Source organism: Sphaerodactylus townsendi, linkage group LG02, assembly GCF_021028975.2.
Source record: "Sphaerodactylus townsendi isolate TG3544 linkage group LG02, MPM_Stown_v2.3, whole genome shotgun sequence".
Taxonomy (NCBI): domain Eukaryota; kingdom Metazoa; phylum Chordata; class Lepidosauria; order Squamata; family Sphaerodactylidae; genus Sphaerodactylus; species Sphaerodactylus townsendi.
Genome location: NC_059426.1, coordinates 12,073,574 through 12,097,610, shown reverse-complemented (window position 1 = coordinate 12,097,610; position 24,037 = coordinate 12,073,574). Strand labels below are relative to the sequence as shown.

General features: G+C 46.7%; 1 protein-coding gene across 1 annotated transcript in view; it reads right to left on the bottom strand.

The window, feature by feature from the left end:
- Window positions 1-1,315: 1,315 nt before the first annotated feature.
- Window positions 1,316-24,037, bottom strand: part of UNC80 (unc-80 homolog, NALCN channel complex subunit) — a 149,152-nt gene continuing 126,430 nt past the window's right edge. The window contains exons 34-43 of the mRNA XM_048484443.1: window positions 22,979-23,065; window positions 21,546-21,729; window positions 18,463-18,557; window positions 15,824-15,913; window positions 13,563-13,664; window positions 10,374-10,554; window positions 8,159-8,427; window positions 6,933-7,067; window positions 3,165-3,303; window positions 1,316-1,499 (exon numbers count right to left, since the gene is read on the bottom strand). Coding sequence (XP_048340400.1) covers window positions 1,363-1,499; window positions 3,165-3,303; window positions 6,933-7,067; window positions 8,159-8,427; window positions 10,374-10,554; window positions 13,563-13,664; window positions 15,824-15,913; window positions 18,463-18,557; window positions 21,546-21,729; window positions 22,979-23,065 — 1,419 coding nt within the window. The 3' untranslated portion in view covers window positions 1,316-1,362. The remainder of the gene's footprint in view (window positions 1,500-3,164; window positions 3,304-6,932; window positions 7,068-8,158; window positions 8,428-10,373; window positions 10,555-13,562; window positions 13,665-15,823; window positions 15,914-18,462; window positions 18,558-21,545; window positions 21,730-22,978; window positions 23,066-24,037) is intronic.

Below are 24,037 nucleotides of genomic sequence, written 5' to 3'. Positions count from 1 at the left end.
GGTGGGGGGGGGGGGGGGTGGGGGGGGGGGGGGGTGGGGGGGGGGGGGGGTGGGGGGGGGGGGGGGTGGGGGGGGGGGGGGGTGGGGGGGGGGGGGGGTGGGGGGGGGGGGGGGTGGGGGGGGGGGGGGGTGGGGGGGGGGGGGGGTGGGGGGGGGGGGGGGTGGGGGGGGGGGGGGGTGGGGGGGGGGGGGGGTGGGGGGGGGGGGGGGTGGGGGGGGGGGGGGGTGGGGGGGGGGGGGGGTGGGGGGGGGGGGGGGTGGGGGGGGGGGGGGGTGGGGGGGGGGGGGGGTGGGGGGGGGGGGGGGTGGGGGGGGGGGGGGGTGGGGGGGGGGGGGGGTGGGGGGGGGGGGGGGTGGGGGGGGGGGGGGGTGGGGGGGGGGGGGGGTGGGGGGGGGGGGGGGTGGGGGGGGGGGGGGGTGGGGGGGGGGGGGGGTGGGGGGGGGGGGGGGTGGGGGGGGGGGGGGGTGGGGGGGGGGGGGGGTGGGGGGGGGGGGGGGTGGGGGGGGGGGGGGGTGGGGGGGGGGGGGGGTGGGGGGGGGGGGGGGTGGGGGGGGGGGGGGGTGGGGGGGGGGGGGGGTGGGGGGGGGGGGGGGTGGGGGGGGGGGGGGGTGGGGGGGGGGGGGGGTGGGGGTGGGTGGGGGTGGGGGGGGGGGGGGGTGGGGGTGGTGGGGGGTGGGGGGGGGGGGGGGGGGGGGGGGGGGGGGGGGGGGGGTGGGGGGGGGGGGGGGGGGGGGGGGGGGGGGGGGGGGAGGGTGGGGGGGGGGGGGGGGGGGGGGGGGGGGGGGAGGGGGGGGGGAGGAGTTTGTAAGCCCCTTTGATTCTCCTTACAGGAGAGGGGGGGTATAAATCCAACTCTTCTTCTTCTCAAGAGAGACTGAGACAGCACCCAAAAACAGTGATGGCGAACCTTTTCGAGACCAAGTGCCCAAATTGCAACCCAAAACCCACTTACTTATTGCAACGTGCCAACACAACAATTTAACCTGAATACTGAGGTTTTAGTTTAGAAAAAATGGTTGGCTCCGAAGTGCATGTTACTCAGGAGTAAGCTTGGTGAAGCAACTGTGCAATGCTTTGAATGGGTGAATCACGACCCTGGGAGGGTTTACTCAGAAGCAAGCCCCATTGCTGGCAACCGAGCTTACTCCCAGGTAATGGATCGTGCCCTGGCCAGCCTATATATGTGTGTGGGGTGTGTGTGTGTGATTTTTCCGTCCCCTCTCCACATGATGAACTCTGTGTGTGTGTGCCCACAGAGAGGGCTCCGAGTGCCACCTCTGACACCCGTGCCATAGGTTCGCCACCACTGCTCTAGAACATTCTGAGAAGTATTATATGCTGACATGAGGCCCACAGGTGTCCTACAAACAAAACTGATAAACGAACCCCCACAATTGGTACCTTCTGAATGATTCAGGGGCATAGGCCACGACTGTGACACACAACTTGATGGCCTCGCTGATGGAAAAAGTCAGGTCCTCGTTGCCATAGCAGAAATCTGAAACAAAGGGGATATGACACATATTTTGTGCCAACAGAGGAGACACATGCCACAAGGCCAATGATTGCTACCCAGTAATTAGGTAATTGGGCCCAGCGGGATGCCAGCTGTCTCAGTCTCCGTTTCTGGTTAGTTCTGCAGGATTGGTGGGTGGGTGGTAGCACAAGCAAAATTTTAGACAGTTTGGACTACTAATCTAAATTTTAAAAATAAATGCTAGGCAGTCTACAGCCAAGGTGCTGGCTGATTAACTAAAATCATTTCAGCTCCCATCTCCTATGTTTGTTTGTTTGTTTGTTTGTTTTGGCTTTGGGCATAGTCATAGGACTATCCGGTCACAGCCCCTCCCATGAAACTCTAAACACTACAGCAGTCCACTTGTTACGATCTATGCTAAAGGCACCCAATGTAGTGCCCTTGGATGTCTGCTGATACTTTTCCTTCTGTCCTCCAAGAGTTTCTAGAAAGTGGGGGGCTCTTGCCTAGGAGGGTTTCTGATTGGAGATTCAATTGGTTGTGGCGATTAAAATAATATATTTTTTGGGCAGCAGGTACCCCCACCAAACTGGTTTTATTCCCTTTCACTCCTGTTTCCCAGTGTTAAAATTGTCTCTTTATACATGGGATTCTTTGTGCAGTTGGGTTCATCTCTTGTGTCAGCCATTTTGTGACTGCGCCTACCTTGCTGTGTCTATCATGCCCCCAGGGACACCCTCACTATCTTCTTTATTTAGCCTCATTTATACCCTTAGTTAGAATGGGATTAGTTGTTTTTTTGTACAGTTTTCTGTGGGAGGGAACCTTAGTTAGACCCTGTTCCTTTAAGAAGCCTTCTAGAGGCAAAGCACGATAGTATTATTATTGATTAGCAGTTCCTGTTTTACAGTTTGTTCAGTTGTTCAGGTGTCTGGGGAAGGCTGGAGACAGCAATATCTCAGACGTATAAGGCGTTATGTTTAAGGTGTAAAAGATTCATGATATTTAAGTAATCCAGTTTCAACAGAAGTGCAAGGAAACAGAGTCCAAGTAGAGGACACCGGGAGATCTCAGAAGCAGTACCAGCAGCACAGACTTCCTTAGAAGCTGTTAAGGAAAGAGTTGATGTCTGCAAATCCTTCAAACCATCTCCAAATGTTTCCAGCATTGCACGTATTCTTTATTTAGATAGACTTCATGGGAGGAGCCAGAGCCCTACACTTTCAACATTATTAAACTGTTTTTGAACTGTTACGGATTTGCCTGCGGGTCTTATTCTCTGTTCTGACCAAGGGCAAGGCACCTGATTTTTAGTTTGCTTGGGGAACAGAACAGTGTCAGAATTCCAAAGAAGGCCACAGGTTCAAGAAAGCTGGAGAACCTGATCTAAGCAGTGGGTTTAGCTAAGTCTTGGCCTCCTGGCCCACAATCCCCAGCAATCTTTCCTCACGTGCCCACCCCCTCCTGTTCCTAGACCACATATAAAACTTGGCCTGAGGTCTATTTTCCCTTTGGCTCCTCCTCTTATCAGTTTCATGCCGCGAGTATCCCCAATTTCCTTTGGGTTTCATTTTTTTAAGCCTGCAGCCTACGTTGTCCCTCAATTTAAAAACCTGAAACCTGAAGTATCTTCTAGACAATGATTGAAATCTATTATAAGGAAATGAAATGAACTTTGGAAAATACCTAAAGATTTCAGAGGCTTTTCAGCTTTCACCAGTTCCAGAATGTCCAGATTGTCCAGAGTATCTCCTTCTAAGGATTGTAGCAAGTCAAACAAACACTGAGCTGACACGCCTTTGCTTGGCCCATTGCTGATTGTATCCTGTACAAAATAAATAAATAAGGGATTTCTGATTTGTCAGGTTCTGTTTACATTTTGGTTAATATTTATAGATGGAAAGAGCTATGAGGATGAGACTGCTTTATATGAAAGCAGAAGTCTTGGATCAGATATGTACACTTCAGCTCTCTCATCGATGCACTAGAATCCAAGACAGCAACACCAGCGTGGTGTAGTGGTTAAGAGCAGTAGACTCTAATCCGGAAAACCAGGTTTGATTCCCTACTTCTCCATGTCAGTAGCAGACTCTTATCTGGTGAACTGGATTTGTTTCTCTGTTCCTACACATGAAGCCTGCTGGGTGACCTTGGGCCATTACAGATCTCTCAGAACTCTCTCAGCCTACCTCACTAGGTGCCTGTTATGGAGAGAGGAAGGGAAGGAATTTATAAGCTGCTTTGAGGTTCCTTACGGTTGAAAAAAGCAGGGTCTAAATCCAAACTCTTCTTTACCATGAAGCAGAACAAACTTATCTTACTGTGTTGCCCTTTTTAAAGTACAACGAGGACTATGATTCTTTCTCTCCAATATTAGCTAAACTGCCAAGTTGTTCGGATTGGATATGTATAGAAAAATGACGGCCAGTTGAAGACCTTTATACTATGAGATGTGGCAAACTTTTGTGCTTGCGTGTCCCAAGTTTGAAGTAAGAAAGTTAGATGTAATTCTGAGAACAGATTTAATTTCCTTTAAAACTTTAAATTTATAATTGTTTATATATTGTGTATGTTTTTTATGAATGCTGTATTAATACTGCATATTTATGCATAATTAGAGATGGCTATGGTTTTAATTTTAGTGATCATAATTTCAGTCACAAATGGAACTGGCATTTGTATATATAACTGTAATAAAAGGAATTATATGCATAATAATAATAATTATTGTTATTATTTAATGTCAATGACCAGTATAAAAACTCATCTTACAATCATCACCATCAAAAAGTATTTAAATTAATTAGTACATAGATTAAAAGTTAGTAATCACTATAAGAGGTACCCATAAAACCCTACTTAGAACTCTAACTTTGAGCAAATTAAACTGGGCATTAAAACTGTATCACATTCAAAAGGCATCTCATCCCTTACCATCTGACTGCCGGGTGTCTCTTTCTATATTATCAAATTGATGTACAGAAGAGAGCCATTATGCTTGTAATTCTGTGGTCACTGCCTGGTAGCATATAGTCCAACATATCTTTGCCTTTCAAGCCAATCAGGCCTGCCAGCACTGGACTAAGGATTCCCTTACAAGACTTTTATAGGGTTGGAGATTCAGACGGTCCGAATCTGAGTTTGTATTGAATCTGCACTGATTCGGACAAATTCAGACAAGTTGGGTCCAAATCCGAGCTGTCTGAATCACATCTGATCCGAATCCGTGGGATCAGAAGCCGAATCACTTTTTTGTGTTTTTTCACGTTTTGGCCTGCAGGGGGTGCATTTTTAGACATAATTTCAGGGTAACATCAGGAGATTGTCTTGATGATACCCCCAAAGTTTGGTGAAGTTTGGTTCAGGGGGGGCAAAGTTATGGACCCCCCCCAAAAGGGGTGCCCCTATTCGCAATTTTTTCCAATGGGAGCTAAGGAGATGGGGGCTACCCTTTTGAGGGTCCATAACTTTGGCCCCCCTGAACCAAACTGCACCAAACTTGGGAGGTATCATTAGGACAGTCTCCTGATGATACCCTGAAATTTTGGTGCCGATATATCTAAAAATGCGCCCCTGCAGGCACCCCCAGAAATTTGCCCGAGATTTTTTGTTCTGCAGTGACTTAGCTGCATTACTGTCAATGGGGAATTTCTGGTGGAGGGCTGTGGAGTACACATTTCTGAAGGTACAGTCAGGGTACTTTCAGGGTAACTTCAGGGTAACTTCAGGAGAGTCTCTGGATGACACCATCCAGGTTTGGGAATATATATATATATATATATATATATATATATATATATATATATATATATATATATATATATATATATATATATATATATATATATATATATATATATATATATATATATATATAGAGAGTATATATATATATATATATATATATATATATATATATATATATATATATATATATATATATATATATATATTCCTTTTATTTATTACAGGGATGTGTGTGTGTGTGTGTGTGTGTGTGTGTGTTCTGGGCAGATTGACTCAGTATAATGCAACTTCACAGTCTACAGAATGGCAGGATCCCTTCAGGATCCTGGGAAGATCTTTGATGTCACCCAGTTCCAATCCTTTTAGCTGCCAATGGCAGGGACTGAACCTGGGACTCTCTGCATGCCAATCAGGTGATCTATCACTGATTCCTGGCCCCTCCCCAAATAGTCAACCTGGATACTTTGTAGGTGAATATTCGCAAAATAGTTCCATCCACTGGTTCTATGCACATACACCAACCTCTCATACAATAGAACCTATCATACAATGCAGTGCATTTTTCTATTCGGTGTCCAACCTTGCTTTACTTATTGTATGTAAGATAAATATTTGTTTGTTTGCTTGTTTATTACGTAAATCAATTATGTAGATTTATTCCCTGCCCTTTAATAAAGCACAATAAGTTATAGGAATTTTCAGAATCTCAGATAAATAATGATGTTTTCTGATAATTCTTTTGGATGTTCGTGGAACATAATAGAAACAGCTTGTAGACCTCAGGGCCTACCGAACACCTTGAGTAAATGACCAAATGTGGTCCTTTTTAAATCATTTAACAGCCAGGGTTGGCATTCATAGGGTCCCAATGGTACTGGTAATTAAGAACTGGTACTGGCATTCATAGTGTCCCAATGGTACTTGTCTGCTCAGCTATCTTAGCCCTCAGGGGCTATCTGCACTGTAGTACAATCCTGAGAAGAGTTACACTGTTCTACGGCTGTTACTGCAATAGCCTTAAAAATGTGTAACTCGACTTAGGACTGTACTACTGACCAATCACTATGTGTGGATTTAATAAGAATTTAATGGGTTTTCCCCTAGAATTGCCTGCCCTAGGCATAAGTGGCAATTGGGGTAGCTGTTCTCAGTAACTGGGCTGAAGAATCTCCACTCTGTTTCACTTTCAGCATAATATAGGGGTCTCCAACATGGCGCACTGTGCTGCCCACCAACAGCTTTCTCAGTGCCCACTAAGTAATTTTCAAAAATGTCCAGCTTATGTAAAGGTTAGAGGCCTTCAGAATGAACACAGATACTGCCAGATTTCTGGCATAGTTCACCATGTATACTTACTTACTTTGAGTGTATGCTAGAAAATATTCATAAACACCCTGTTCATACTTAAAGGTGACTTGCAAAGCAAAGCTTCTATCGGAATTGTTGAAAAGTAATTGTCAGGCTTATATGCATCTTCAATCCCTGACATTTTGAGGTTGGCTCCACCTCTTGTGGCAGCTATTTTACAGTTGCGGCCACCACCCTGCGTCAGAATTCCAAAAGGCACAGGCTCCAAAAGATGGGAGACCATCTTCTGGCATAATATAATGTGTACGATCAGCAGTAAACTTCAGCCAGGATTCAGCTACCCCAGTTGTCCCGAATTAAGCATATAAAAACTACAACTGGAAATCTATCTTTACTCACCGGGAACTCCAGAAGCGGAGCTACACTGGCAAATAATTGCAGCACAAACGGCTTACGATGCAGGATGTAAAACTGGCGGCAAGCAAATTCAGTCGCTTGACGTAGCTGGGGGTTGCTTTCATAGTCAGCATATACCTGAGGAGGAAGAGAATATCAAAAAGAACTTGTTGACCAAAGGCATGGTGTTCCTCTGCCAGTTTCAGAATTCAGGCATGGGTAGGTGAACTCCTTCCTTCCTTCCTTCCTTCCTTCCTTCCTTCCTTCCTTCCTTCCTTCCTTCCTTCCTTCCTTCCTTCCTTCCTTCCTTCCTTCCTTCCTTCCTTCCTTCCTTCCTTCCTTCCTTTTCTCTCTTTCTCTCTTTCTCTCTTTTTTCTCTTTTTTTTTTTTTTTTCTATTTTTCTCTCCTCCTCCTTCCTTCCTTCCTTCCTTCCTTCCTTCCTTCCTTCCTTCCTTCCTTCCTTCCTTCCTTCCTTCCTTCCTTCCTTCCTTCCTTCCTTCCTTCCTTCCTTCCTTCTTGAGGCAACTTACAACTAGAAACCACAACAACAAAAAGCCAGTAAAATTCCACACATCACCCTTATTTTGTTGGACTACTTGATGGAATGTTCTGTGTTTCCACTAAGTGACAATGTGGCCATTGTCCATACATCCATGTGGCCATTGTCCATACAAGGTAAGAATGGTCACCATGTTTCTATTGCTTCCAGGAATTAACAATGAGGCTAGTCCAAAGGGCTTCCCATTCTGGATTGGGAAATTCCTGGGAATTTACGGCACAGCCTAATGAGGACAGGGGTCTGGGGAGGGGAGGGACGTCAGTGGAGTACAATCCCATACAGTCTACCCTCTGAAGCAGCCATTTTCTTTGCGGATCAGTTGTAATTCTAGCATTCTAAAATTGAAAAACACCCCAAGGGGGTCAATGAAAAGTTCTAGAAAGCAGATTCTGAGAAGGGTCAGGCTATGGAGTAGGCCAGACTGGAATAGGGGTTTTCCTTCCTTGGAGTGGCGGAGTTAAAGCTCAGTACACCTGCCTTGTGGTGCTTGGACAGAGCAACCCAGTTTAGGCTCCTACCTGCAGGCCCCACCTGGAAGTTGGCAAACTTAAAATTGCAAGAAACACACACTTTCCATAACAGGGGGCTTCAAGGCAATGTAACAGGCCTTTCACTCTAGCAGAATTGGCCTACTTGCCCACTTAGCCGGCTCATTGACAGGGGGCTCACCTGAAGCATTGTGGGAAGGATCCACTGGTATCCACTGAGGGAAAAGAGGTGGTTGAAGTGCACAGCTGTGTTGATGACAGTGGCCGCATACTGCCTCAACAGCGCACTGTCCTCCGGGTGCAGGATTAGGGCTCCGTTGAAAACGTTCAGGAAGAGCATGATTTCATCCCCCCAGGGAAACTCACTGGGCATCCCCAGGAACATCTCCTCCAGTAGTTTGATCCACAAGCTTTTCTGAAGGGTATCGAGGCCAAAGAGCTCCTTCCCAGCTAGAAAGACACAGAGAGCGAGATCAGACACAAACTTAGCGCCTCTTTCCTGAGGAGTCTTCTTGTGAAATCCACAGAAAACTTTCTAGGTGAGCTACAACCTCTGTGGATGGATTTAGGAGTGGCAGGGGAATTGAGCTGCCATTGGCCGATTACCCACTGCCGGAGCTCCCTGCTGTGGCATGAAAAGGCACACCGGAAGTGCTCTCACTTTTCCTAGGGAAAGTGAGAAGCACGTGCAGGGCAAGAGGAAGTGCTTCAGGACAAGAAATCTTGCCCCGATGTGCTCCTTCTCTTGGCGTCCCGCAAACAGGAAGAACATACAAGATTTCTTGCCCTGACATGCTTCCTGTTCCACTCCGCCTCTGCACTGGTAGGTAATTGGTTACAGGCAATACCGGTAGGGCAACTGGACCCTCAGTTTCATTATACATATCTTGTCTGTCCCTAAGTTCATGATCACAGTACCATTCTCCTGATGGTCGAATCCCCACTTGAAATTTGCACGCAGATCCAAACCTGTTTGTTGTGAAACCGTGTCCTCTTCATCAGAGTTTCTCCCTCCCCACCGCAGCGAGCACACAGCAGACACACCCGGTTGCAGAACTCTTAGCAATCCCCACTACCAGGCGAGCTTGCTTCGCCGGTCTCCCCTGATTGGCTGGCATGCCTTGATGGGGCGGGACCTTTCCCACTGCGGAAATGTACATTGTAGGGGTGTGATAAAAAAACCCAGCGTGTAAAAGTTTAACGTTTAACTGTTTAACTGTGCAAACAGTTAATCATTACCTGTGTAAACCATTAATGATTCAAAGTTGCATGTTTGACTGTTTAAAGTTTGCGTCCCCTTCTGCTGGCCGATCGCAAAAGCCGAAAAGAAACCAAGGAAAGGCTGCACGCGCATTGCAGCGCTGGTTGGTTGTCCGAATTCTGCGTCACACTCCAGGGCAGGAAACGAGTCAGGGTTTCAACCCTCATCCCACCCCTCGGATCAGCTCTGAACCATGTTAACGGGGTCTATGCCACTTGCAACCAGGTCCTGCCAGAACACGGATTAACAGGGAGAACCAGTGCCAGAAACGGAATCTGCCATGCAAGCAATGGGGAGGTCGTCCCTCAAACCTGGTTAGTTTGTATTCTGAAACCTGGCTAAGATGGTAGTGGGGATTCGACTGACAAGCACTGACACAGCTATGGCAAACCAACATGTAAAAAATAGCAACTCACATCTGCAAACTGTGGTTAGAAGTCAAATCTTGGCATATCTTGTCAACTAAAGAAAGTTGGCCCTGGTTTTGTACTTGGATGGGAGACCACCAAGGAAGTCCAGGGTTGCTGTGTAAAGATAGGCAATGGCGAACCATCTCTGAAAATCTCTTAACTTGAAAACCCTACAGGGTTGCCGTAAGTTGGCTGCAACTTGATGGCACTGTCCAAAACCACCATATCATTAAACATTATTAAAATCAAGTAATATTTAGCTGCATCCAGGAAGCACAAGGACACTGGTGTGGAACCAACCATCTTCTAAGTATCCTTCTTCCAACATAAATGACTTTTCCTTCAACAGAAGAGCCACTTAAATTGAAGGAAGACTCCTCAGAGTGGAAGAGGACTTGAAACCTGCGTCTAGAGGAAACGCAGCATATAATTAAAAAATAAATAAAATTTGATTTATTGTCGAAGGCTTTCACGGCTGGAATCACTAGGGGGTTGTGAGTTTTCTGGGCTGTACGGCCGTGTTCCAGTAGCATTTTTTCTTGCCATCTCGCCTGCATCTGTGGCTGGCATCTTTAGAGGGTCTGAAGACGGCCATACAACCCGGAAAACCCACAACACCCAAATAAAGTTTGCTCACTAATGTGGTATGATGGGGAATAGGATCCACCTCTTTCTCTGCTGAAACAAACCCTTGGCACCTCAGGGAAAGGTTATCCCTCTAGTACCTTGTGGGTCATTGAAGAGGGAGAACTCTGCATCGATGGCACTGCGAGGGAAAGAGGGTAAGCGCAGAAGGTCCTCTTGCAGCAGGGATACGTGAGATTGCTTATGAGCAGCAGGGATCTTCTGAGTCAAAGAAATTAAGAACAGGACACGGCCCACTTCCTCTAACTTGCGTGTAAACACCTAATAGAGGAGACAAATGGATGAGAATCCTCTGTGCCTCTCACAGAAACACACAGCAGAGAAAATCAGACTGTCATTCTTACGTCCAGTTACACGTTTTGCTCTGCTGACTCCAGGAAAATGGAGTATAAGCCACAGGAGGCATCTAAAGACTGTCATTCTTCAGTGTGCTAATCCATATTCACAGCATTTAAGCACTGACACAGCTATTGCAACCCAACATGTAAAAAATAGCAACTCACGTCTGCAAACTGTGGTTAGAAGTCAAATCAATAACACACAATTAAAATAAAACGTTTCGAGGCAGGTAATAAAATGTTTCCTCTGTGGAGTTCAATAATGATTTCAAAAAATTAGTTCTCCCACTGGAGTAGCAATTTACTTGTAAGTAACCAAAATAATTTTACAATTTTACAAACAGTGACAAAATGTTTTGGAAAAATTGTTTACATTCTCCCATTGGAGTAATATATATAAACACAAGTTAGAACGGCACGGCAATGTAATCTAAATATAAATATAACAGCTAGCCAGATTCTAGATAATTAACCAACTGGCCTCGTTAAACTTCACGGCTGTTAAAGGCAGGTCAGGGTTTTTCAAAGTACAATCATGGTTACAATCAGGGAGGACAACGCTCTGCAATTGGTTTATTCTCATGCCTCTCGAAATGTCCTTTGGGAGTCACTCTCCCAAGCTTTGCTGCTTGAGGGAAGTAACTAAAGGCCTCCTTGCCATTCCTGGAATAAATGAAAGTACAACACACTTGTGTGGGGAAAAGTTGGCCATAGCCATTTTATTAACAAAAATTGGTTCAAGGTAAACAAACCGTAAGGCACAGAATGAGGGTCTGATCTGTGTGCTAGGCAGCACGAGTGCTGTCCCCCAGACACCTAAATTTTTTCTCAGCACGCCTGCCGATGAAAAATTATCACACGCTGGAGCAGCTGTGAGATTCCAGATGGGCGGCTGCCACTTCCTGAAGACTCTTAGCTGCCAGGGGCGCAAGCCATAGAAGCCCACGTTTGGGCAGGTTACCCCTTGGCTTGCTCCACCCCCAATCTCATAAGGAGGTTCCAATAAAGTGGGTATTTTACCCGCTGACACCAAGCTAAAGATCAGTCCCTGATGTGCAAACCGCCAACCCTCTAACAAAACAGGCATGCATTAACATAAGGCCAAATAGGGAGAGGTGGGTGGGCAACGATTGAGCTCCGGCAAATGGGGAGGTTGTAGGCCAGGCCCAGCCTTATAAAGGCTGCCTAGGCCCACCTCCCCACCAACATCAGGGCGCCCAGCATCACTGCTTGGCGCCCTAGGGCCCGGAAAAACCTCGCGAGCACTTGGAAGCTCGCAAGGCCACCAGGGAAGGCGGCAGCCACCAAAGAGGCTGTCCCTTCCCCATCAGCAATGGCGGCCGTGGTAAGTCATGGCCACTTCTTTATCGATGATATCAGCAACATTGGCCAGGTCAGTTTGCTCATCCAAAATCAAATCCTGGGTGAAACACGCTTGATCCTTGAGCAGCTATTAGAATTTAAGAATTTTAAAATCGAACATCTTCCGGTTTTCAAACTTCTTGAAAATGACACAATGCATCATCTAACATTCTGCAAACTTTTCCCTTCTGGGAAATGACTGATGGTGTTGCACTCACACACACACACAAAGCCTTTATTGGCATCATACAGTAAAACAATTTGTATTCTGGGAAATGACTTAATTCCCCAGTTTAAATTATTCACCCGTTTTCATCTGACCGCTCCTTGCTTGGCAAAAGACAGCTGTCTTTTGTGATCTCACTCTCAGAACATGGCAAAAGAGCGGCCCTGAATCATCACAGCCCAGTTGCTGCCCAGAAAGGGCAGGAGGAAGCCCCAGGCATCCGCCCTAGTAAGGGAAGATGGGGGGCCTCCCAGCTATGCCCCTTGAGGGCAGGCACGACATCACCCAGGGGAGTCTGGCAAGAGCCTACAAAAGGCCGGCCCGGCCTTTGTGCCAACCATGTGCTCTGACCAGCCAGCAACTTGCCCGCCCACCTCTCCCTTTATGCTTTGGTGAGGTATTAATGCATGCTTCTGTGTCATAGCCATTTGGTGGTTTGGCGCATGGGAATTGATCTGAGGGGTCAGGGGAGGGATGCTAGGGAGCTACCCCCCCCCCCCGTTTGGGTATGGAATGCTATAGCAAGAGGATGACCGCCCAGCTGAGCATCACAGCAAAGCTCCAGTAAGAGGCCGCCCGCCCGCTGGAGCTCCACAGCAGCAGCAAGGGCATCTATTCAGCCACCAGGGGGCGACGAGAAGAACGGCTTGCCCGGGAGGCACCCCTGAGGAGGGGCTGCCCAGTGTTCCAAATCAGATCAAAATCCCATACTGCGCCTCACACTTTATTTATTTATTTTTATTTATTATTGGATTTTTATACCGCCCTCCCCCAGAGGGCTCAGGACGGTGTACAAATAAACATATACAGACAGGGGAAGCTGTAGCATAGACCCACTGATCATGGCCTGTGGGAAATCCCACCCACGAAACAAGATATTGTAAACGCTGGTGGTGCATGCGGGAATCCAGGATGGCATCGATTTCATAATGCTTGTGCCCATCAATCAGAACCGGAGGAGGACGTTCGGGGGGGCCGTGACAGGCATCGAAATCTGGAGCCTGTTTGAGCAAGCCTGCTGCCGGCAACACAGAGAAGGAGGGCGGCAGCCAGCAGGTAGCCAGCCTCCCACCCGTTGCCTCGCATCGTCCAGCCGAGAGGAGCAGGCTCGGGCGCGGCCGGCGAGCGGTCCTTCCTCGGGTCCTCTTCTCCCGGGGGTCTTACTGCGCAATAAACGGTTGGCTATGGCCAAGTATTTTACCCCAGCCAGGAGCGTGGTGCGGTTATTTGATTAAGGGGCTCCGAGAAGGGGTGGTCCCGTCCTCGGCCGGCAACTGAAAAGGAAATACAGGTAGATTCACTGGGTATTGGATTGTGAAAAAAAATCTGTATTAATGGGATACCTGTTTTTGTATGAGCTCCTGGCCTTTCTCGGGATGCATGTGGACCAAATTCAGCTGGGGAGACACTGATCGTCGAAACGGATAAATATCACGGACGTAGGTCTGAAGTGGCACACCAAAAAAAATCAATTGAAATGAATTTTACAAACAAGGCCATGTAGTTGCAACCGAAGAAACGGTGGATGGACAGCATTGCCGAAGACGTGCGTGCTGTTAACCTTACCCCCGACAATGCCCCAAATTGAACTATTTGGCAACGAAAATGTCAGTGATAACCCCATCAAGGGGAATATAGACCAAGAACAAGAAGAAGAAGGAGTCGCAACCGAAGCAGTACTGGTAATAATTTGAGTTCTTTAGCAAAATTAGTTTCCCATCCACCATCTATACCATTTCCTTTAAAAAAAATTCAAGAGAAGTGGAATTTTTCACCTGGAGGTAAAGATTTTTTTTTCGATTTTTCGATTTGGATTTCAGAATCTTTGCAAAATCCAAAGTAAATACAAACATTTGCCAAATTATGGGGTACTTATTTCTTAAAGACATCTAGTTTCTTCTTCACCGAATATTAACCCTTAAATCCTAAAAACAATTTTTCAGCACTTGGTCATTAAACATCAAAATGACATTCATTCATTCATTCATTCATTCATTTATTTATTTATTTATTTATTTATTTATTTATTTATTTATTATACCGCCCTATCCCCGAAGGGCTCAGGGCGGTGAATAATATAATATCGTATATAAAACATATAAAAAGTTTAACATTTACATTCTAAAACAGTATCCCACAAACCCATATGCAACCCTCCCAAAAGAGAATAATGGGTCCCGATGATGTTAGGGACACTATACAGCGGGGGGGGGGGGGGGGATAGAGCAGGGCACCTTCAGCGGCTGGTCTCTCCAGAGGCCCGGTGGGACAATTTGATCTTGCAGGCCCTGCGGAACTCTCCAAGGTCCCGCAGGGCCCGGGCAGCTGGTGGTAGAGTGTTCCACCAGGCAGGGGGCAGGGCCGTAAAGGCCCTGGCCCGAGTGGAGGCCAGTTGCATCATTGAGGGGCCAGGGATCTCCAGTAGATTGGCCTTTGCTGAGCGCAGAGGTCGACACGGGACATATGGGGTAATGCGCATCATTACTGATGGGGTAATGAGCATCATTACTGATAAAAATTTCTCTATTGGTTCTTATTTTAACAGTCCATAACCTTCAAAACCACTAGACATCCATTTATTTTGTCCTGTTTTCTCTAATTACTGTATCAAGGGTTTCCAATTGTCCATGAACTTAATTAAGTTCTTTTCTCCTAGTAGTGAAATTGACTTGGCCATCTTTGCCAGTTCTAATGCCTAGCAGGTGAAGGCTTTTGTTTTGTTTTGTTCAGAATAGAAAAAGAAGAATGAAGAGTTTGGATTTATACTCCACCTTTCTCTTTCCTTTCCTGGATTTATACTCCACCTTTCTCTTTCCTTTCCTTTCAAAGACATATTGTGAGGTTGGTGGGGCTGAGAGAGTTCTGAACAAACTGTGACTATCCAAAGGTCACTCAGCAGGAATGTAGAAGTGGGGGAAAAAGTCTGGTTCACCACATAAGAGTGTGCCTCTCATATGAAGGAGTGGGGAGTCAAACCCAATTCTCCAGATTAGAGTCCACCTGCTTTTAACCACTACACCAGACTGGCTCCCTACCAGAATAATGGTGCTTTCTGGTTCTGGTAATGTTTATGTATTTTAATTGAATCATTTTATAATGTAAACATTGTTTGTAACTTTTCAAATCTATTAATTTTTGTATGGGTGTCCCCATGGCGACCCTGATCTGATGGAAAGGCAGCCTGAACATTTGTTAAATAAATAAATGTAATTAAATTGAATCCAACATTAAAAAATGGAAGAAAAATTATTGTTTTGTTTCTGCATTCTTAAAAAGTGACACAGCCTATCTACTAAACAATAGATTTGAGTCCTAGAGACCTTAGAGAACAACGAGATTTTAGGAGATAAGCTTTTGCGAGTCAAAGATCCTTCCACCAGTCATATGCCTGACAAAGGGACCTTTGACTCACGAAAGCTCATACCCCCGTAAAATCTTGTTTGTCTCCAAGGTGCTCCTGGACTCAAATCTAGCTGTTCTACTGCAGACCAACACAGCTACCCTTTGAAACTGCCTACTATATAGTCCGCCATTTTATATCACATACGAAATAAGCAACAGTAATGACGTATACCTGCTATCAGAACACAAAACTTTGACTCACCTTACTATAATGAATAAGATTCCATCGTTTATCCATTAAAAAGTAGTTAGAAGACTGAGCTTCGGGTATGTTAAAGAATTCCAGACATTCCTGATGTGGGAAGAAAGATATTATGAACACTATCTCAATGTTGCAGTTGTTCGAGTATGCAGCCAAACCACTCAAGCATTGGTGAATTTTGCCTGACACCAATCCAGACTACATGGTCTGCTAGGAGGCAGATTCTTTTAGACAGTGGGAGATACCTCCTAGCCTCAAGCTCCTTGACCTTTGTGAGGCCGTTTCCGCACGGCCACACTGGGGGGTGCGTCGGCGTATACAATGCCGACGCACACCCCCCGGGACCGTTCGCACAAACGGTCCCGGTAGGGGCAGGGAAGATGGCGCAGCGCTGCGCCGTCGCCCAATCGACGTACCTTCCCTGTGACCTTCCAGCATGTCGCCCAGGCCAGGGGACAAGGCCCCTGCCCTGTCTGACAGCTCTGGAGGCGCATGGCAGGGGGGCATGTCCCCAGGCCTGGGCAACGTGCTGGAAGGTTGCGGGGAAGGTACGTCGTTCGGGAAAGGGGGGGATGGCGCCTTCCAGCCACTGCCGTTCGCACGGCAGTGATTGGAAGCTGCTGTTTCCAGAAAACCTCGCTCAGGGAGCGAGGTTTGGAAACAGCGGCTTTGCGTTGCTGGGGGGAGCGAGGGGGGAGCAATGCAGCTGCGCCCCCCATGCGAACAGCTCCCTAGGGACGGCGTTTTTGCCATCCCTAGGGTGCTGTAAATGGCCCGTGTGGAAAGGGCCTGAGTCAGTGGGCACTTTTAGAGTTCTGGCAGAGCATGGTGGGCAAAGCCACAAAATGTCTGCCATAAAATGGCTGCTGTGGAAGGCAGAACCAGCCATAAAATGGCTGCCATAACTGACCTGCAGTCACACAATGGCCCTTATCACACAAACCTTTTAAAACATTTTTTGGGCAGGAAATAAAACATTTCCCCCATGGAGTTCCACATTGTTTCCCCTGTGCTTTGGTTCTGAAAATGTTTTATTTCCTCCTCAAGAATGTTTTCAGTGAATCCCCTTTACAAACGATTCTTTAGGCATTTTCAAAATGGCTTCACCTACTGTTCAATCTCTTTAAGACGTTTACCACACCTCTCTGCTGTCCCTGAACTTCCTCCTTGGCGTCATTTTTTGAGCTTACTCTCCATTCCCCCTTTCCCATTAATTGCCATAATTTCTGTGAGTTTCTTTATTATTTAGCAGGTAATCTTCGAGGCAGAGAATCACATATGAGGTACAGAGAATCACAGCACGAAGCTGTGAAGAATTGATTTAATTCAATTAACTACAAAAAAGGGGAAAACACATAATGGCGGACATGAATCTTTTTGAGGGAGTGAGTGGGGATATACATTGTGGCAAAGGGGGGGAAGGATTGAAAACGTTTTCCAAACGTTTTATTTGATTTGTGTAGAAAGGGCCAGTGACTATCCTTGTGCTGTGGCTGCTGCTGATAAAGCAACATTTTTAAAAATATGCCCAGCCAATCAGAAGCCTTGCTGGGCAAAAGCTTCACTAGGTCCTGCATACTTTCTAAAGACACTTGGTAGGCACAGGGCAAGGTATTGGCAGGACCCATGTTGGTCACCTCAGTTCTAGGTGATTTCCTCACTGGCAATTAATCCCGGGATAGTCACCTGAAATATCCAGGTTCCCTCGAGATCTCCTCACAGCCAAATGGTGGAACACAGATCAGTCCCGTTTCCCGCGCTCCCCCCTCCCCCATCATGGAATTTTCCTGGACCTGCTTGTATATGCACCTTTTTGAAAAAACACTCCAATGGAAGCTAGTAGGAGATGGGGTCTACACATTTGAGGGTTCATAACTTTGGCCCCTATGAACCAAACTTCACCAAACCTGGTTGGTATCATCAGCATAGTCTCTTACTGCGACCACTCAGGTTTTGTGAAGTTTGATCATGGGGGTCTAAAGCTATGGACTCCCAAAAGGGGTGCCCCCATCACTCATTGTTTCCAATGGGAGCTAATAGGAGATGGGGCTGCACATTTGAGGGTCCATAACTTTGGCCCCCATAAACCAAACTTTTCCAAACCTGGAAGTTATCATCAGGAGAGTCTCCTACTGATACCACCCAGGTTCTGTGAAGTTTGGTCCAGAGAGTGCCCCATCCCTCATTGTTTCCAATAGGAGCTAATAAAAGGTGGGGGCTACACATTTGAGGATCCATAACTTTGTCCCCCATGAACCAAACTTCACCAAACCTGGGTGGTATCATCAGGAGGGTCTCCTAAAGATACTCTGAAATTTTGGTGCTGCTAGCACACCCCTGCCAGCAGGCACCCCCCGCAAGGGGCAGGCCTAGATGTTTTCACTAGAAACATGCTGCAGTGAGGATGTTGGAACCTGGATGAAAAGGTGCTGGTTCTTTTGAAACTTGGTTGTATCTAGATTTAGTTTTCAGTGGGAATTTGGCCCTAGTCCATCCATTTGTTTCTTCTGTAAACAGACCTGCCTCCTAAGAAAAGACAAGCAAAAAAACCTATTTTCCCCAAATAGGGTCCGCACCCCTTTTCTTCTTTTTCTAACAGAACCTGCACCACACATTAGTAATAAAATAACTGTTCAGACCTTTAAAAGGGCTTCAAATTGGGTATCTTCATGCACTGGTAGCTGGGTTGGAATGTCACACTCGTTTTGCCCGTGAACCACCAAGGTCTTCGTGCCTATGAAAGAGAAAAGGCATTGCCCCTGGTTTCAAAAGACCAACACCAAGATGGAGTATCAGGGGAAGTGGTTGGGAAAGAAATGATACAGAATCCACTGGTCACTGTCTGCCTATTAACAAATGGACTGCTATGACAGAATCAAAATGCTTTTGTTCCATGACGTTCCTGTTTATTCTGTACTTTGCAGCTATCCTGACTGCTTTGTCATTAATGATACACTGCATGCATCCTTCAAGGGAATCTGATGCTAACTCTGTGGAATTCAGGAGCACCTCAGAGACCAATAAGATTTTTAGGGTATAAGTTTTTGTGATGGAATTGTGCAGTAGATTTAGCAGCATCACACATACATGTTAAAAGGGTCTTTGATCTCCGAATGGGGAAACCAAAAGGCCATGGAAATTTACCCAGGACAAAAAGATGCCCAATAAGGCACTTAAAAAGCTTTGGGTAACCGCATGGCAGTAATAGGAGTTTTCTTGGAGACTAAAGAACAAAGACAAGGTGATTCTACCGTGGGCTAAGCTAAGAGAAGCACCTCTTGGAAGGAGGTCCCAACTAAACCATAAGAATGTACTCAGCTGAGAAATCTCCGTAACTTCATTTATGTTTCATTTCTTTCATTTCTGTTTTTCAGTAAATCTTTGAGACCTCAGCTGGCCTGGAGTCATTGGAGAGAAAAGGACCCGGGATTGGGGTGAGATAAGCGTGGCTCTCCCAAGCTTGATCACAGCCTCAATCGTCATAGTTTTCAAGGGGCGAAATTCCCTTCATTCAATATTCTATTTGAAGGCAGCTTTGACTCCTGAAAGATTTTACCTCGAAAATTGTGTTGGTCTCTGAGGAGCTAGCAGACTTCTCTCTCCAACTACCTGTGAGGTTTGATTTAGAACAGATTGATTTGCCCATTAATAGGTGGATTCCACACAGCATAAATATAAAGTCTTTCGGACATTATAAAAAGATCTGTTTTGGGATTTTGTGCTCCCACAACATGGGAGAACAGATATTTTTTGCTGCCTGCTGCATGAAGCTCTTATTAATTTCACCATTTTGTGCGCTGCAGCAGATTCTCCATGGAGATTCCCCACGGAGGTTTCCTCTGCTTGCAGCTCATCTGTTTGCTATTTCTCTGTCAAAAGTAGATGAAGTTTGTTAAGCCTAGCGATTCTGCGCATGTGTTCTTTTTCCTTTTTTTGTTTTGAGGGGGCTGTCCGCAAAGCTATAGCCACACAAATACATGCATACTGCAACTTCTCTAGCTGTGTTGCCATAGCTTCACAGACAGCCCCCTTAAAAAAAGGGAAAACGACACATGCATGGGATCGACTTGTGCAGAAACAGCCAGTAAAAGGCGTAAGCTGTGCGCATTGACTTCTCTCATGTTGCTAAGTTGAGAATGGGCCCTGCACATTCAGGGGCTTTACACTCTTCAATACACATATCTGGAGTTGCCAATCCCCATCCTAGGGGCAGTCCAGAACTCACAGTGTTGGTTAATTTCCTTTAAAGAAGGAACCCTTTGCAGGGGCGTAGTGGGGGGCAATGGTGCCTGGGGCAAAATGGCGCCGGGGGCCTGGCTGTAGGGTGGGGTGAGGTGGAAGGGGGAGGTGTGTATGAGGTGATTTGCACCCCCATGTGACCCCTGGGCACCCCACTCCACCCTGTTATCGCTACACCACTGCGCCTTTGACTTGTAATAGTCTATTGGCACCCTGATCTGGATGGTCCAGCCTAGTCTGATGTCATCAGCTCACAGAAGCTAAGCGGGATTGGCCCTGGTTAGTACTTAGATGGGAGACCACCTAGGAACTCTAGGGATGCTACACGGAGGCAGGCAATGGCACACTAGGTCTGAACATCTCTTTCCTTAAAGCCCTACCAGGTTGCCATAAGTCGGTTGTGACCTGATGGCCCTTTCTACCTCCACTAACACTTTATCACAATGATGAATGTTAGGTGATGGTTCCATTTGGAGTGCTGATGCAGAGATGAAGCAATATGGTGGTCTTCCTTGTGCAATCTGGAGCAATTCTCCCAGTGCTCCGATAGTGAACAGACCCACTTTGGGAGATTCATCCCAGTGGAATCGGAGGAGCAAAGAACTGAATTATCTTAATGACGTAGCAATAGGACTATATAATAGATTAATCTATCTAAATAGATACCGTATATACTCACATATAAGTCGAATTTTTCAGCACATTTATACACGAGTCAGGTGTTTTTTAAAAAATATTTTAGGGTTTTCAATTTGTCGGCCACCAGGGGGTGCAATTTTTAGTCCAGTGGCATCAAAATATCAGGGATTTTTCAAAAGACTCTCCTGATGATACTACCCAAGTTTGGTAAAGTTTGATTCAGGGGGTCCAAAGTTATGGACTCCCAAAGGGGGTGCCCCCATCCCCATTGTTTCCAATGGGAGCTAATAGTAGATGGGGCTACATTTTGAGGGTCCATAACTTTGGACCCCCTGAACCAAACTTCACCAAACCTGGGTGGTGTCATCAGGAGGGGCTCCTAAAGATTACTCTGAAATGTTGGTACTGCTAACATAAACATTCCTCCCCTGACCAAAAATCCAGTTTTGAAGGTTTTTAACTCTTGTGTTTTAGCTTGGTTGCTGGTTGAGCTAAGGTTTTTGTACTTTTAAAGTTATTGTTGAGACCATATTGTTTTTGTTGACCCTCTTTTCCACTTGCAGAGCTAGTTTACTGTTTTTCTTTGAAATAATTATTCAAAAACATTTAACCTACTGATGCCTCAATTAATGTAATTTTATCGGTATCTATTTTTATTTTTATTTTTGAAATTTACCAGTAGCTGCTGCATTTCCCACCCTCGACTTATACATGAGTCAATAAGTTTTCCCAGTTTTTTGTGGTAAAAGTCGATTTATATGCAGGGGACTTATACACGAGTATATACGGTAAAAGGAATTTGGATAAATAATCCCAGAGTGTTTCAAGAGGGTGAACACCCTACCTGGCATCGAGGCAGTAACTAGCAGCTTCACTTCGCACTGCTCTTTCTTCATAGTCTGCTTGAGATCCTTGAAGAAAAGTCCTTCCACGTAGCCCACCACTTCCCACAGGAAGGTCAGCGTTGCTGAAATGGCATCCATGCCCCATTCACATGGTGTGCGCACAAAGTACATGATCAGTCCCACCTAAGGGCCACAAAGGACACAAGACTTGCATTGAAACATACTCATTGGTGACTAAGTATTACCACATCCTAAAAATGATCTTCATTTTAAGCTATGAAGCGTACGCCTGCATAAGTGTGGTTTAGGGAGGGGAGGGATATCTGTGGGTCGTAATGCCACAGAATTCACTCTACAAAGCAGCCATTTTTTCCAGGGGAGGTTAGTTCTGTTGATTGCAGATCAGCTGTAAATCTTGGAGATCTCCAAGTCCACCTGGAGTTAGTAAGCCATCTGTGTGATCTTGTTTAACTGTCCTTAGCTCAACTGTGATGCATGTCTTGGCCTAAATATTTGCAAGCATACAGTCCAATGCATTCACACAAGCCTTTCTACATTTACCTGCTCCAAACAACAACATGTAAGAATCATAGGTGCTTGGAGGGTTGGTCTACCTCCCATTAAGAAGCATTGGGTAGACCTGCCCTTCAAAATTCTTACCCCAGAGTCTTTGATGATTCCTACAGCTAATTTTTCCACTTCTGGGTAGTTCTGGGAATCACTAAGAACTCTATGGTGGGAGCTTCCTGTTAAGTAGATGAGGCCTTATTTTTCCTTCTAATTTTTCTCCCACTGCCACTTACAGCAACAGCAGGCAATGGGGCCTGAGGGCAAGTGAATATTCAGTCCCACTAGAGCAGTGATGGCCAATCTTTTAGAGACCGAGTGCCAGGGGCGGAGCAAGGGGAAACTGCACCTGGCGCACACATGTGCCTTGCGTCCCTGCCATGCCCCTGTTCGCCCCCACCCTGTCCTGGAACACCCCCACCATGCTCCCAGATGCCCTCCCCTCGCCCCCACAGGGGCGTGCACCCAGTGCGTCATGAACCTTTGCTCCTTTGGTGCTACGCCACTGCCAAGTGCCCAAACTGAGGCGATGGTGCGGGTGCCCACAAAGAGGGCTCTGAGTGCCACCTCTGGCATGCATGCCATAGGTTCACCACCACTGCACTAGGGGCTTGACATCTCTAAGTAGGCCCTGGGAGTAAAAAAAACAACCCCATAGCTCAGTTGCTGTGTGCTGCCAGAGATAAGAAGGGGGGGAAACTGGCATAACATCCACCAATTGCTAGAGGATATTCTGCAAGCTAATTAAAATTAGCTCCGTCTGTTTGGAATAAGTAGGGGGATTCTCTTCTTCTGCAGAGATATCTTCTACTATAAACACAAAAGGTTATGTTTTGAATTTAGATGGGGACTCAGAAAAGCTCACCAAGTAATTGAAGAGTATATGGGATGTCTGAGCAGGGAAATCTCCAATGTTGAGTAGCAGCTTCCTCAGCATATACATCAACTCATCCTGGAATAAGAGCGGAATGTATTTCAGTATCATCACAAAATGCCCAGAGACACTTTCCCGTTGTTTAACTTGCTTTCCTTCTTTCTGTCAAATGGATCCTTTGCATACACGCAGAGGTGGGATCCAGCAGGTTCTCACAGGTTCCCAAGAGTAGGTTACTAATTATTTGTGTGTGCCGAGAGGGGGTTACTCATTGGTGATTTTGCCACGGGATTTTTGCCTTAGTTACGCCCCTCCTCTCAGCAGTAGCACGCAGAACTTGAAGCAGTCTAGCAGGAGGTGCACCAGTGTGTGTGGCAGCCTGCGCCTGCGTGCATTCGTTTCCTGCCCAAGGACCGGCGCAGCAGCTACATCCTTGCCACAGCCCAGCCCAGGAATGCCCCACCCCTGGAATGCCCGGCCACGCCCCCGTCGTGCCCCGCCCAGCCCCATTGGTGCTACACCACAGTTTGAATCCCACCACCATGGGAACCTGTTACTGCATGCGTGACAAACTGCCTGACTTCTGTTTATCTTGCTAGATCCAGTCATAGAAACTGATATAATTGGCAACCTTATTGTCACGTCTCCTTGTCCTATCCAGGGATGGAGGTGAAATAAGGATGTTTTACTTTACAGTTTGTGAAACATGGACAAGAGGTCTACATCTGGACTCTGGTCCACTCAGGGTGCACTCCTGTCCTGAAGATTCTGAAAGCTCTGAAAGTGTGACTCTTCCTGTCCTTTTACAGTGAAAGCAAAGGAGATCAGCCTTCCCCTTTCCCCACTTACCTTCTGCTGCGCGCTACTCTGGCCAAGTAGCGCGGGGTCCCACAGCACTCCCCACTACAGGGGCGGCGACAACGCAGCCGCCCCGACGCTGCCGCTCTCACGCCCCCTCAGCGCACGTCACTCCTGGCACTCCTCAAAATGGCGCCTTTTGATGACCCCGCGCAGAGAAGCCCAGAAGTGCGCCAGAAATGACGCGCGCAG